The sequence below is a fragment of the Corythoichthys intestinalis genome, chromosome 19 (genome assembly GCF_030265065.1).
Source record: "Corythoichthys intestinalis isolate RoL2023-P3 chromosome 19, ASM3026506v1, whole genome shotgun sequence".
Lineage (NCBI taxonomy): Eukaryota > Metazoa > Chordata > Actinopteri > Syngnathiformes > Syngnathidae > Corythoichthys > Corythoichthys intestinalis.
This window is the reverse complement of record NC_080413.1, coordinates 551,882-565,742: the sequence shown is the minus strand read 5'-3', so window position 1 is coordinate 565,742 and position 13,861 is coordinate 551,882. Positions and strand designations below refer to the sequence as shown.

Below are 13,861 nucleotides of genomic sequence, written 5' to 3'. Positions count from 1 at the left end.
GTGGGCTAGTGGAAGAAAGCCCGAGCCCTCTCGAGAGGATTGGTACCAGAACCCAAACTGTGTGTGGAGCAAGGGCGTAGGTTTGCATAGGGACGGTAGGGACATAACACCCCCAACTTTTCAGGATGCTCAAATTGTCCCCACCAACTTTTAAGCAACCTTATTTGCATTATATAATGAGTTGAGTTATAGAGGTCATTTAGATCAGGGGTCCCCAAACTTTTTCCTGTGAGGGCCACATAATTTTTTGTGGGGCTGGGGTCAATTTGTAACAGAAAAGGTGTAACGATTGCAGGAGTGCCTAAATGTAAAAATGTATTGTTTTTCAGAAAGCCACAATGAAATAACCCTTTCTGGATTCTTCACGGACCAATAATATAATATAATATAATATAATATAATATAATATAATATAATATAATATAATATAATGTAATGTAATGTAATGTAATGTAATGTAATGTAATGTAATATAATATATAATATCATATCATATCATATCATTTAATATAGCGGCACGGTGTAATGTAATGTAATATAATATATAATATCATATCATATCATATCATTTAATATAGCGGCACGGTGGCTTAGTGGTTAGCACATCTGCCTCACAGTTCTGAGATCAAGGGTTCAATCCCGGGCTTCGGCCTTCCTGTGTGGAGTTTGCATGTTCTCCCCGTGCCTGCGTGGGTTTCCTCCCACATCCCAAAAACATGCATGGTAGGCTGATTGAACACTCTAAATTTTGTCCGTAGGTATGAGTGTGTGCGTGAATGGTTGTATGTCTCCTTGTGCCCTACGATTGGCTGGCAACCAGTTCAGGGTTTCCCCTGCCTACTGCCCGTAGTTGGCTGGGATGGGCTCCAGCGCCTCTGCGACCCTTGTGAGGAGAAGCGGCATGGAAAATGAATGAATGAATGAATGAATAATATAATATAACATAATAATAACAACACTATTAATTAAATAGATAATAACCAAATAACCCTCTCTGGGTCCTTCACAGAAAAAGCCAGGAAATAAATAACACTTTTGAAAAAAAATAAAAATAAAAAAATTGTCCAGGGGGCCGGACCAAATGTGGAGGCGGGCCGTAGTTTGGGGACCCCTGTGTCATTTTGGCAGAACACCGGTCGGTGGCAGATAGTCCCCCTACCAACGGTGAACAACACTGACATCTAGTGCTAAAAAAGGAACATTGCATGTGTTCTGCTTTTGCGATATTACGCACTACATAGAGGGGTGAAGAGGGCGGGAGTGTCTCACTACCATGAATGTACGATTAAGTTATTGATATATGTAAAGAGTTATGTAAAAGTCATGTTGCTCGCGAGCTGCGATTGCCTGCCGTTACTGACTTGGTATGCTTGGGGACGTTCGGAAATTTAGTGCTATTTCAATATAAACTCGATGAGTGAGTACGAAGTGAGGCACGGATACTTTTTGTAAAATGAAAATGAAATCGAAAAGACAAGGCCAGCAGCGTATTTCCTCAACCAATCGAAATCAAAGCGGCGATTTGCGCTAGAGTAGCCAACTTTCCCACGGTCAGCGAAGGCCCCAACACCTATCGCTGCTTTCAGTGTTTTCTCTCGTCTTGTCCTGTCCTCCTCCTCCATCCAGTCCAAAACGCTTTTGTGTCAGGATGGTGCTTGTGATGTCTAAATGTCCTTTCATTTCTGGTTAAAGGTGCTCGGCATTCGGTGGCTTTAATGTTCCGCGCGGCTAACCGAAAAAGCATCGGCAAAGCGGGGAACGGCTGGTAGGTAGTGACCAAAAAAAAGAAAAAGAAATCACGTAAGACGATTGTTGTCGTCTGACGCCGGCTAGCATGCTACGGCTAGCTACTGTATCCGGCTCGCCTCGTAGCTTCCCCCTTGTCGTCGTATTTTTCTTTCTTTCTCGATAAGCCGGTGAACGTAAGCGACATTGCGTGAAGGCGATGAGAGCTCAGTGGCGTTTTCCAATGGCTGTCAAAATATTTCCAGCGAGGAGTGAGTGAGCAACCTTGTGTTGTTAGCATCGCGAGCTAGTCACCAACCAAGTTGACTTGAATGGCTGAAAAGACAAAAGCGGTCATTTAAACAGATTTCCTTTCGTAAGTATGTTACAGTTGTGAAAATTCTCAGCTGAGCAGAGTTTTAAATTCCACTACAGTCGTAAACAATTGACATAAAATATCAACGTTGGTCCCATTCGACTGCAAAACAAAACAAAACAAAACAAATGCAATGTAGCATCTCTTTTCTCATTTTGGGTTTCGTCTGATTGAACCAAAGTCGTTAACGAAAATAAATGCCGAAAACTAGAAATGAAGAAAAATTTACTTAAATGAAAAAAACAAATGAACTATTTCATTGCCGTTGACGACGGTAGACGTCCAATCATGTGGCTATTGAGTTGAAATGCGTTTGTAGACGACCGATCCATTTGAACTGGGAGGGATTGGACGTCTATAAGCGTCAGTGGCAGCCATTGTCATGAAAGAAAAAAAACCGTTGCATGAATAAAAACTAACTAAAATTAAGGAGACTCATCTCTTCCTTTTCATGTTCTATAACCCCAGAAACATTCAAAATTGCTGAATACATATTATTCAAAATGATATTCATATACAGCTGCATCTAATAAATAACCCAAAGTATAACAAACCAGTATTAAAAAGTAAATCTTTTCAAGAAAGAAAAAAAATTCTCTCGAAAAGAGAATTCTGAACTAAAAAAGTATTCTAACCTTCCCCTCAGGCACTTTCGCCGGACGATGGACGAGCTGGTCCACGATCTGGTGTCGGCCCTGGAGGAGAGCTCGGAGCAGGCGGCGCGGGGCGGCTTCGGTGACGGCGCCGACCACGCCCTTACGGTGGGCTGCTTGCTCAAGAGGCAGGCCAGGAAGCGGCGGGGCAGGAAGCGGCGTTCCGACAATCCGCACCCACCGTGGGAAACGGTCCACTTGAGCGAGGGCTCCGAGTCCAGCGTCGAAGAGCACAAGGTCGGTCGCGTCAACTCGTCCGCGACCGTTCTTGTCAATGAACTGGGAACTCGTTGGAAGTCATTCAACTATTTTGATAGTTGATTGAATTGTCCAGATCCTCTTTTTTGAGTAAATCATTGTTTTTTTTTCTGTAATTTTTTTTTTAAATCTTTTTTTTTTTTTTCAAAAACAAATGGGGGCAAAACTCTAAATGTTCTCTTGAATATATTTACATTTTTAATTGTTATCTACCAAAGTGTGTATTAAAAAAACAAAAAAGTTGAACAACAGTAAAGTCACTTTTTTAAACACAAATGGTAAATCTTAGTCAAATGTGTTATTTTTCCTCAATTTTGTTAATTTCTCGCCGCATAAGAAAGTAATGACAGTATTGCTTCTTCATGATTGTATTTTAAAATATACATTTAAAATGAAAATATAAACAAATTAAGTCATTTTTTATTGTAAAAGAAACTATTCTCTCTGATCTGGTATTTTAAAAATGACAGCAATTGTCATTTTTAAAGTGAAATCAAATCTTTATATTTTAATAGAAAAAGTAACCCTAAAGTGAAGCCCGCTTGTGATGAATTGAGATGATGACAGCGTTCGGCCCTCCTCCTTATTTTTGCCGTCAGGACTACCGGGCGGGCACGGGGGGCGCCAACAGCCACGCTCGCGACAACAGCGACTCGGACGAGCAGCTGGGCGCCAAACGCCGCGCCCCGCAGACGTCGGAGGCCGGCAGGAGCAAGCGCCCCCTGTGGCCCGACGACCCGGGTGTCCCGGGCTCGGCCGAGGGCACGCGCAGCCTCCGGCGACGGCGCAAAGTCAAGCGCATGGCCGTGGACCCCCCCGCCGAGCCGGAGCCCCCCTCCGCCGCCATGCTCGCCCCTCCCTTCGTGCCCAAGCCGCGCGGCCGGGCGGCCGCGGAGATCGGCGCCACCGCGGTGGGGAAGAACAGGATGAAGAAGAGAAAGCTGGGGCCGCGCGGGACCACGCCGGCGGACGCCGCCGCTGACGAAGGGGTGGTGGTGGAGAGCGAGGAGCCCGTGGCGTCTTTGCTGGACGCCGCCGACAAGGACAAGATGGAGCTGGACCAGCGAAAAGGATCCGACGAGGAGATGAGTGACAGGTGGTTAGTGTTTGCACTTTTTCCTCAAACTAGTGTTGAACCAATTGTTCGGGCTCCGTCCGGGTGACGAGCGTCCTCGGTGGCCATCTTGGGTAGGGCGGCCGACCGTTGGAAACTACATCTGGAAAACTAGATTTTGCTTTGCCAAGCATTGGCATGTTATTTTTTTAATACTCACCGATACCTATATACGTATATCTGTATCGGTGCAACAATGTTAACACAGAAATCAGACTGACCTCTTTTTTTTTTTAAATGACATTAAATCGAAGGACAATTTGATAAAAAGAACTGTTATTTTTTATTAATATTGATTGGGAGTTTAAATATGGCTATCAAGAGTAATGGTATGGTAAGTCTGACAAAAAAAGACAACGAGAAAAAAAAGCATTCTATTGACAGAAAAAAAAAATCATTGTAACAATGAAAACCATCCCATTGTGATTTACTATTGTTTTTGACACTTTTTGGCCTCGCTGAAAAACAACCGTTTCCAAATGTGGTTTCCAGCGAAACCAGCAGCGTGAGCAACAGCAGCGACGGAGGCCTCTACACCAACGACGAAGGCAGGCAAGGTACGCGATCTCCGCCCGCCGGACCTTTTCGCCGCCGCCTGACGCGCCGCCGCGCCTTCCAGGCGACGACGAGCAGAGCGACTGGTTCTGCGAGGGCGAAGGGGGCTCGGGCGCATGCGGGGTGGCCGGCGTCATCCCGTGGTGGGAGAGGGACGCCGGCGCCGAGGAGCTGGATCTCAACGACCCCGTCTTCAACAATCTCCTCGCCGGCTCTTTCCCGCTCTTAACCCCGGACGGCAGGAGAGGTAACTCCTACGGCGCCGTCGAGAACGATAAGACGTCCGTCGCGTGAATCGAAACGAGTTTGTCACCGGTCGACGGCGTCGCCGGTCTTCTCCTTCCGCCAGGTTTCCAGGCCCGGCTAAATCGTCTGCACGGCCGGCCCGGACCCTGCGAAGACGGGACGCGGGGAGGCGACGCTCAAGGATTCGGCGACGGCCGGTCAGTCGCTGTATTCCGTTGGATATTTGTCATCCGCTAAAATATCCCTCTGAAACAGGCCGTGGTTCAGCTCCAGCTCCAGGAGAGAACATAGCCAGGTAGGCTTTTTGTGTTAATGTACCTTATTTTCACGACCATGACAAGGCGCACCTAAAAGGCAAACGTTTTCTCCAAAATGGACTGTGCAATTATTGTGTGGGCTGAGAACCAAAGTGTACCGATTTTTGAAAAGGCGGACATACGTATGTGAGAGCCAAGTGAGTAGCTTAAAGGGAGAAAGTTGCGTGTGTCCCCTTTGGCTGTGACATTCGAGCGGGTACATTAGGCTAAATGACATTGATTTGGTTTTTACTGCAAAGTGACACGCTCGCGAAGCCCAGTTCAAACTCGAGGCCAAACAAAAAGACACTGTGGTGAATGGTGATTTTTTAGAGGAAAAAAAAGCTGAGATGCCATCTGTTCAATTCGGGTATGGAAGATGAGGGCTTTGATGGATTTGTGGATTGATTAAAAAAGTAAAAAATGCTAGTGCGCATGCTAACGTATATGTTTTTCATGCGCCCAATAATGCGTTGCGCCTTGTAGGGTTGCCACCTTTCAGAAATAGAACTAAGGCACTACAGGCAACGAAAAAAAGGGGATATCCCCAAAACGGCATAGAAATGCATCTATTTATATTAGGGCTGTCAAACAATTACAATTTTTAATCGAGTTAATCACAGCTTAAAAATGAATTAATCGTAATTAATCGCAATTCAACCCATCTATAAAATATGCCATATTTTTCTGTAAATTATTGTTGGAATGGAAAGATAAGACACAAGACGGATATATACATTCAACATACGGTACATAAGTACTGTATTTGTTTATTATAACAATCAATCAACAAGATGGCATTAACATTCTGTTAAAGCGATCCATGGATAGAAAGACTTTAGTTCTCAAAAGATACAGTAAATGTTAGTACAAGTTATAGAAATTTTATATTAAAACCCCTCTTAATGTTTTCGTTTTAATAAAATTTGTAAAATTTTTAATCAAAAAATAAACTAGTAGGTCGCCATTGTTGATGTCAATAATTGTACAATACTCATGATCATAAAATCAGTCGCACCCAAGCGCCAGCAGAGGGCGACAAAACTTCAACAAAAAAAAACCACGAGTAACAAGTGCACATGACCCTGTGCTGTCATTTTAATCTGCTTGAGCGGGGCATGTGCGTTAATTGCGTCAAATATTTTAACGTGATTAATTGAAAAAATTAATTACCGCCCGTTAACGGAATAATTTTGACAGCACTAATTTATATATATTACGCAACTTTTAATTCCCAATTCGGAACGATTCCTTTTTTCAATGGACGGGTGGCAAGCCTAGCCTCTTGTGTGTGTGTGTGTGTGTGTGTGTTGGATACAAAAACATCACCCGAAAATGGGCCTGCGCCTTTTAATTTTTATTAAGAAAATAACCCATCAATTTCAAAAAGAAAATATTGAGTATTTGTAATCAAATTTGAAGCAAAAAAATTCCCTATGGTGGCGTGGCTCTGTGGTAGAGTAGTTGTCACCCAACCCAGAGGTTGTGGGATCAATTTTCGACTCGCCTAACTATCCTTACTGAACCCCTGGTGTTGGGTCTCCAGTTGGTGGATGGCGATGTAGTGTAAAGTGCTTTAAAGCCCTTGAAAAGGTGGGAAAGCGTTACACAAGTGTAACACCATTTCACTACCGTTTACGTTTCCCACCTCTAATTATCAACAATGGAAATCTTTGGGCACCTAATGATTCAATTATAAATCGATTATTGATGCACTCCCCCAGCTATTATCTGCTTTTATTATTTCATACATTAGTTTCAAAATTGCTTAAAAAATCCTCTCGGGCTAAACCAAACTACTATTTCAGTGTCAAGTTAACACTTCAAAACAGTAAACAAAATACTCAAGTCGCCATTCTGTATCAGCAGCTTTAAACGACATTCAGTTCATTTAATGTAAGTTGTTAAAATTGCTCCCATTATGCCATCATTTCCCTTCTGTCTATTTTCGACATGTGAAAGCTTTAAAACTGTTTTACAGATAGATTCAAGTCAAGATTTTGCCAATTTAGGAGTATTTTAGATAAAAACGAAATTAGGTTCACTTGGAAGGTTCACTACAACAGCCTTCCAGGGAAGTCTACTGCTTTAAGATGGTAGCTGTTCACTAACGCCGTTAAGTCTGTCATTTCGCATCTAGTTTTCTATACATGTGAAATCTACCGTAGCATAGGTGGGCGTAGTTTGTAGCGGCTGTCTGCAGCAGTCAGGTTTTTTTTTTTTCTTCTATCTAGCGGCGTGAGTTGAGCATTGTAATTACCCGGGTCATGACAAGCATGATGTTTACTCTTGGTCCGTTCCTCATTGCGTCCCGAAGACTGCGCTGACTGTGTTTTAGTTCCGCTTTACTTGACATACAGTGCCTTACAAAAGTATTCGGCCCCCTTGAACCTTGCAACCTTTCGCCACATTTCAGGCTTCAAACATAAAGATATGAAATTGAATTTTTTTGTCAAGAATCAACAATAAGTGGGACACAATCGTGAAGTGGAACAACATTTATTGGATAATTTCAACTTTTTTAACAAATAAAAAACTGAAAAGTGGGGCGTGCAATATTATTCGGCCCCTTTACTTTCAGTGCAGCAAACTCACTCCAGAAGTTCAGTGAGGATCTCTGAATGATCCAATGTTGTCCTAAATGACCGATGATGATAAATAGAATCCACCAAGTCTCCGTATAAATGCACCTGCTCTGTGATAGGCTCAGGGTTCTGTTTAAAGTGCAGAGAGCATTATGAAAACCAAGGAACACACCAGGCAGGTCCGAGATACTGTTGTGGAGAAGTTTAAAGCCGGATTTGGATACAAAAAGATTTCCCAAGCTTTAAACATCTCAAGGAGCACTGTGCAAGCCATCATATTGAAATGGAAGGAGCATCAGACCACTGCAAATCTACCAAGACCCGGCCGTCCTTCCAAACTTTCTTCTCAAACAAGGAGAAAACTGATCAGAGATGCAGCCAAGAGGCCCATGATCACTCTGGATGAACTGCAGAGATCTACAGCTGAGGTGGGAGAGTCTGTCCATAGGACAACAATCAGTCGTACACTGCACAAATCTGGCCTTCATGGAAGAGTGGCAAGAAGAAAGCCATTTCTTAAAGATATCCATAAAAAGTCTCGTTTAAAGTTTGCCACAAGCCACCTGGGAGACAAACCAAACATGTGGAAGAAGGTGCTCTGGTCAGATGAAACCAAAATTGAACTTTTTGGCCACAATGCAAAACGATATGTTTGGCGTAAAAGCAACACAGCTCATCACCCTGAACGCACCATCCCCACTGTCAAACGTGGTGGTGGCAGCATCATGGTTTGGGCCTGCTTTTCTTCAGCAGGGACAGGGAAGATGGTTAAAATTGACAGGAAGATGGATGCAGCCAAATACAGGAACATTCTGGAAGAAAACCTGTTGGTATCTGCACAAGACCTGAGACTGGGACGGAGATTTATCTTCCAACAGGACAATGATCCAAAACATAAAGCCAAATCTACAATGGAATGGTTCAAAAATAAACGTATCCAGGTGTTAGAATGGGCAAGTCAAAGTCCAGACCTGAATCCAATGGAGAATCTGTGGAAAGAGCTGAAGACTGCTGTTCACAAACACTCTCCATCCAACCTCACTGAGCTGATAGTAACATACCCCAAGCGACTTGCAGCTGTAATTGGAGCAAAAGGTGGCGCTACAAAGTATTAACGCAAGGGGGCCGAATAATATTGCACGCCCCACTTTTCAGTTTTTTATTTGTTAAAAAAGTTGAAATGATCCAATAAATTTTGTTCCACTTCACGATTGTGTCCCACTTGTTGTTGATTCTTGACAAAAAATTAAAATTTTACATCTTTGTTTGAAGCCTGAAATGTGGCGAAAGGTTGCAAGGTTCAGGGGCGCCGAATACTTTTGCAAGGCACTGTATGTCAATCATGGGAATTTGGATGTTTGTGAGTCGTTCTGGAATCTTCCACGGCCGAATCATCTAAGAATGGGAAATTTCGCACACTTCTATTGATAATAGACATCCAATCTTCTGTTGTGCATTGAAATGACTTTGTTAGTAGGTGTCCCGACTTCAAATGGATTGGACATCTAGTGCTGTCAATGGCAGATAATGGGTTCATTCAAACTATTAAGTACAATTTAAACAGGATTTTTTTTTATTGTAAGGTACGAATATTTTTAAGAGAATAAAAATGCATTTCCTTTTTTTTAATCTTATTAACAAAAAATTTAGGTTTTTTTTTCGTTAGAAAATAAAACACAAAAGAAGAAAAAGTACTCTTGATTTCTGCAGTCCTGGATAAGAACAGATGATCAAAATCCAAAGGAGGCATTTGTCTTGTCATCTCCGTGGCTGCTTCAAATCCTGCTTTTGTACAAGTTGCTTTCGGAAGGAAAAAAGACTTCATGAAGGCTGAAATTTTTTGTTTTGTTTTGCCCCCTCAGTTGCACTGGGACGGTCGGACAGAACGAGGCCATCGTAGGAGCTGCTCGGTCAAAACGGCCAACAGGTGAGGTCTCCTGTCTTTCTTCAGCGGAAAAAGCGGTCAGCATCTCCATTTACAGGCAGACCAGCGGCCACCTGGGCTCTTTGTGCATGGGTGACGTCAAGCGGCGGCGGAAAGCGCCGCCCCTGGGTTCCGCGGCACCCTCAGGTACGCTTTTGTCCCTGTTCGAACGGCTCGCGGATGTCGACGGAAGATCCCGAGCGTCGACGGCTGGTTTCTGACCGCAGGTCTTAAAGCACAAATCTGATTTTTCAATTTTTTTTTTTTTTTTGTGTGTTTTTTCCCCACTCGAGCAAGGCGTGAACGTGACGGTCCGAGTCGCATCGAAGCGGACAGTTTCAAATCCGATCTAGGTCACTTTCGTATGTGGTTAAAATCCCATCTGGGCCACATTTTTAGAATGTGGCGGCGGTCTGAAGTCTCCCAAATTGGAATTTGTGCGGCAATGACGTCATCAAAGAGCGAGAGAGGCGGGCGGGACGGCGGCGATGTAGCCGTGCAGTAGCATTAGCGCCTAGCTTGAACTCTGTTTTTTGGCAGGAGGCGGGCTTAACCGCAGTCATGAGAAAAAAATAAAATGGAAAGAAAAAGGATAATGTTCTGTTCTCTTTCCGTGCTCCAAAAGATTGCCCACACGGCCGAGAGTCGGGGAAAACTATCCGTATGTGTGGGTGCGTTCTATCAATCCATATAAACGTTGAATATAAGACTATAACAGGCTCATTGGACAAAGGCAGTCCGAACGGGCACACACACCCCCCCAAAAAAAAAACAGATGCCAAAAAATCAGAACTGTGCATTAAGACCTGTGTAATGAACCTAGCTTAAATTTGCTGCATGTATTGTGTTTTTCGGACTGTAAGTTGCACTGGAGCATTTTAAAAATAGATATACAGTATTTAGGCTTTCATATTTAGGTAACACATTACAATAAGGGTCCCTTAGTTAACATTAGTTAATGCCTTTTTAGACAATAACTCATGTTTGAGTAACATTACAATAATTAATATAATGGCTTATCTAACATTTCTTAATTAACATGAGTTAATGCATAACCAGACAGTAACTAATGGGTTGGTAAAATTAAAAAAATATGTATATGCCTATATAGGGTTAGGGTTTGTTAACTTAACCATTACTGAATGTTTTTTGGACCCTTATTGTAAAGTGTAGCACATGTGTCCCTTAACGAAGAAATTATAAATGCTTAATTAAGGTTAAGTAATGTTCACGTGAAATAATACTTTAGGTTAGCAGCACCCAAGGAGCAATGTTTTACATTTTAAAATAACAATCACTTACTAGTACCAGTATACATTAATAAGTATTTATTAATGTATTAATGTTAAGTAATGTATCCGTTAACTAAGAAATTATAAATGCTTAAGTTAACAAACCCTAACCCTATATATAGGCCTATATTTATTTTTAATCTTACCAAACTATTAGTTACTTTCTGGTTATGCATGAACTAATGTTGATTAATATATTAATAAATGTTAAATAAGGGATTATATCAATTAGTGTAATGTTACTTAAACATTAGTTATTGTCTTAAAATGCATTAACTCATGTTAATTAATATATTAATAAGTGTTGGATAAGGGATCAAATGAATTATTGTCAAGTTACTTAACACATGAGTTATTGTCTAAAAATGCGTTAACTAATGTTAAGGCACCCTTATTGTAAAGTGTTACCCATATTTATTTTCCCTATGAAGTATTTCCCCCAAAATATAGGATTTATTGAAAATAAAAAAAAATGTATTTTTAATAAAAAATGGCAACAAAAAAAAAATTCCCGGTAACTCTTTGACTGTGAAAGACATCTGATCCACATCTCCGTAACCCCCAAGTCCGGTCCTCGAGAGCCCATATCCAGCTTGTTTTCCAGGTTGCTCTCCTCCAACACACCTGAATCAAATCATCCGGATCATTCTCAGGCTTCTGCAGCGCTTGCTGATGAGCTGATCATTTGATTCAGGTGTGTTAAAGGAGGGAAACATGGAAAACAAGCTGGATAGGGGCTCTCGAGGACCGGACTTGGGCACCGCCGCCCTAAACCTAACCCTAACTTGATCATTGAATGCCAGCCGTCCCGGTTCAAATGGTTTTGACACCGGTGTCAATAAGTGAACCGTTGTTTGGACAAACAACATATATAAGTGGCACTTGGTCGCAGGCCAGACCAAACATACTTAAATAGTGTGACTGATAGTCCGGAAAACCCGGTTCCAATTAATTGACGTCATAGCGAAAGAAGCCTTTCATTGTTTGGCTTCAGTGGCGGCCGGCGAGAACGCGCCGCCCATTCCGGACACCAACGTGGGCAATCGCATGCTGCAGAGCATGGGGTGGACCCCGGGGACGGGCCTGGGTCCCGAGGGGCGCGGCGTCACCGAGCCCGTCCGGGCGCTGCAGAGACCCAAGGGCGCCGGCCTGGGTTTCAACTGATTTTCCCATATTGGGGAGACTGGACCGCATAAAGAGGACAAGGCCGGCCGGCCGACCGCCGCCGCCGCCGCCGCGCAGGTCAGTGAAAAAATCTCAAGGAGCGCACGGAAAGATGTGAAGGAGTCGGCGTCTTCAAGTCGGAAGCGTATCGCTCCCGCGCCTGACCTAAAAAAGTTTCATGTCATGTTCCAATTTTCCAGTTGAACATTTATGTTACGTGTTATATTTTCGCAGTTCTGGTTTTTAAATGGACGGCCTTGAAATGTGCCACAACCAATGGTTTTGATAGTCAATTGATCACCGATTATGTTTGGGACGAGTCAAATAACAGCTTTGCGGCGTTATTTACTGTTGTATTAAAGAAATTGGAATGTGTTTTTTGTTCTTTTAAAGATTAAAAATGTATTTAGTGCTTTTAAATTGAAAAAATAATGTCTTCCCGTTTCAGACTGGGTGTCATAATGTCCCCCCTGTAAAATTGCAATGTACAAACGGACTTTTGTTCGACGGTCCGCAGTGACGTTTCAAACGTGTTCATTTACTTTTTGAATGTGGTTTAAGAACAGGCCAAAAAGCAGCGTTTGGTTAGGGTTTTCCACTAGCTTGTCAACTTCCTACCAGGACATGTCGTGTATTGGATTACAATAGAAGAGTGACCTTTTTGTATTTCTTTAGATGATTATTCCCGTTTTGCTTGAAGAGTTCATCTAGCGTGACTGTTTGTGACCTGTCATAAGATGTTCCATTTTTGCAGGACAGGTCCAATAAAGTGACTGGACATCCAGTGCACGGGAGTCTTTATTGTTCCTCAGGCAAAACAGTGGTACCGTGAATAAACCCAACCTTTGATGGTACATTTGATAAAAAATGGAAACGGGAGGAACCGTTTCACTGCGGGGATGACGCTAACTCCCGGGTCGTGAGCTATGAAATCAAATACTAAACACAAGCATTTGTTTATTAACAATAAAACTTTGTTTTTCCTAGAGCGCTTTACACAATAAACACAATAGCTCAACAACAATAACAAAACAGGGCTCCTTTGCCGGGCTGAGGGAGGAGGGAACTAACCAACGTTCGTTCGCTGCCGCCCTCCGACTTCAAGCACCGCGGTGAACTGAGCCGCGTTTTGTCCAAGCCAGCCGCACTTTGTTTTCTTTTGCGTTTCCCTTTCGGGTATTACCGCACCGTGATAGACGGCGTAGGTGTGGTGCATTTAGTCTATATACAACAACAACATGCCTGTGACGTCATGTGCTAGAATGGCCTGGTGGTGAAGTTATTCGTGGCTTATACGTGACAACGCGGGTTCGTATCCCGCTTAAGAACTGTGTTTCTTTGTATTTTTCTATGGCTGCCTGACTAATTAAAAACTGTTAAAATAAAAAAATTTAAATCAAGCACGCATTTTGTCTCAAGTATATTGACAGATCGTAATCAATATGTGCTAGGATTTACAGAAACATGGAAAATGTGTAGCTGTCTTAATTATAATTTTTTTTTTTTTAAATCCACAAACAGAGAGGACAGCACTACAAATGTAGACTGATAATTAACAAAAGGTGACATCACAGCTATTAAAATTTGAATCAAGTCAGTCAATCAAAAAATTATGAAAAATTTGAAAAATTTATAAATGTATAAATTGGAAAACTAAGAGGTGTGCCCTGATC

General features: G+C 42.5%; 1 protein-coding gene across 2 annotated transcripts; it reads left to right on the top strand.

Moving 5' to 3' along the window:
• Positions 1 to 1,361: 1,361 nt before the first annotated feature.
• Positions 1,362 to 13,588, top strand: gpatch2 (G patch domain containing 2). Of its 2 annotated transcripts, none has more exons than XM_057822757.1 (10): positions 1,362 to 1,765; positions 2,748 to 2,991; positions 3,612 to 4,111; positions 4,619 to 4,683; positions 4,746 to 4,928; positions 5,031 to 5,124; positions 5,183 to 5,222; positions 9,671 to 9,735; positions 9,791 to 9,879; positions 12,019 to 13,588. In XM_057822757.1, the coding sequence occupies exons 1-10, from the start codon at positions 1,716 to 1,718 to the stop codon at positions 12,186 to 12,188; spliced, it is 1,500 nt and encodes a 499-aa protein (XP_057678740.1). In that variant the 5' UTR covers positions 1,362 to 1,715; the 3' UTR covers positions 12,189 to 13,588. The 2 variants fall into 2 exon arrangements, with proteins under 2 accessions (XP_057678740.1, XP_057678741.1); XM_057822758.1 differs by lacking the exon at positions 1,362 to 1,765 and adding an exon at positions 1,813 to 2,101.
• The last annotated feature ends 273 nt before the right edge of the window (positions 13,589 to 13,861 follow it).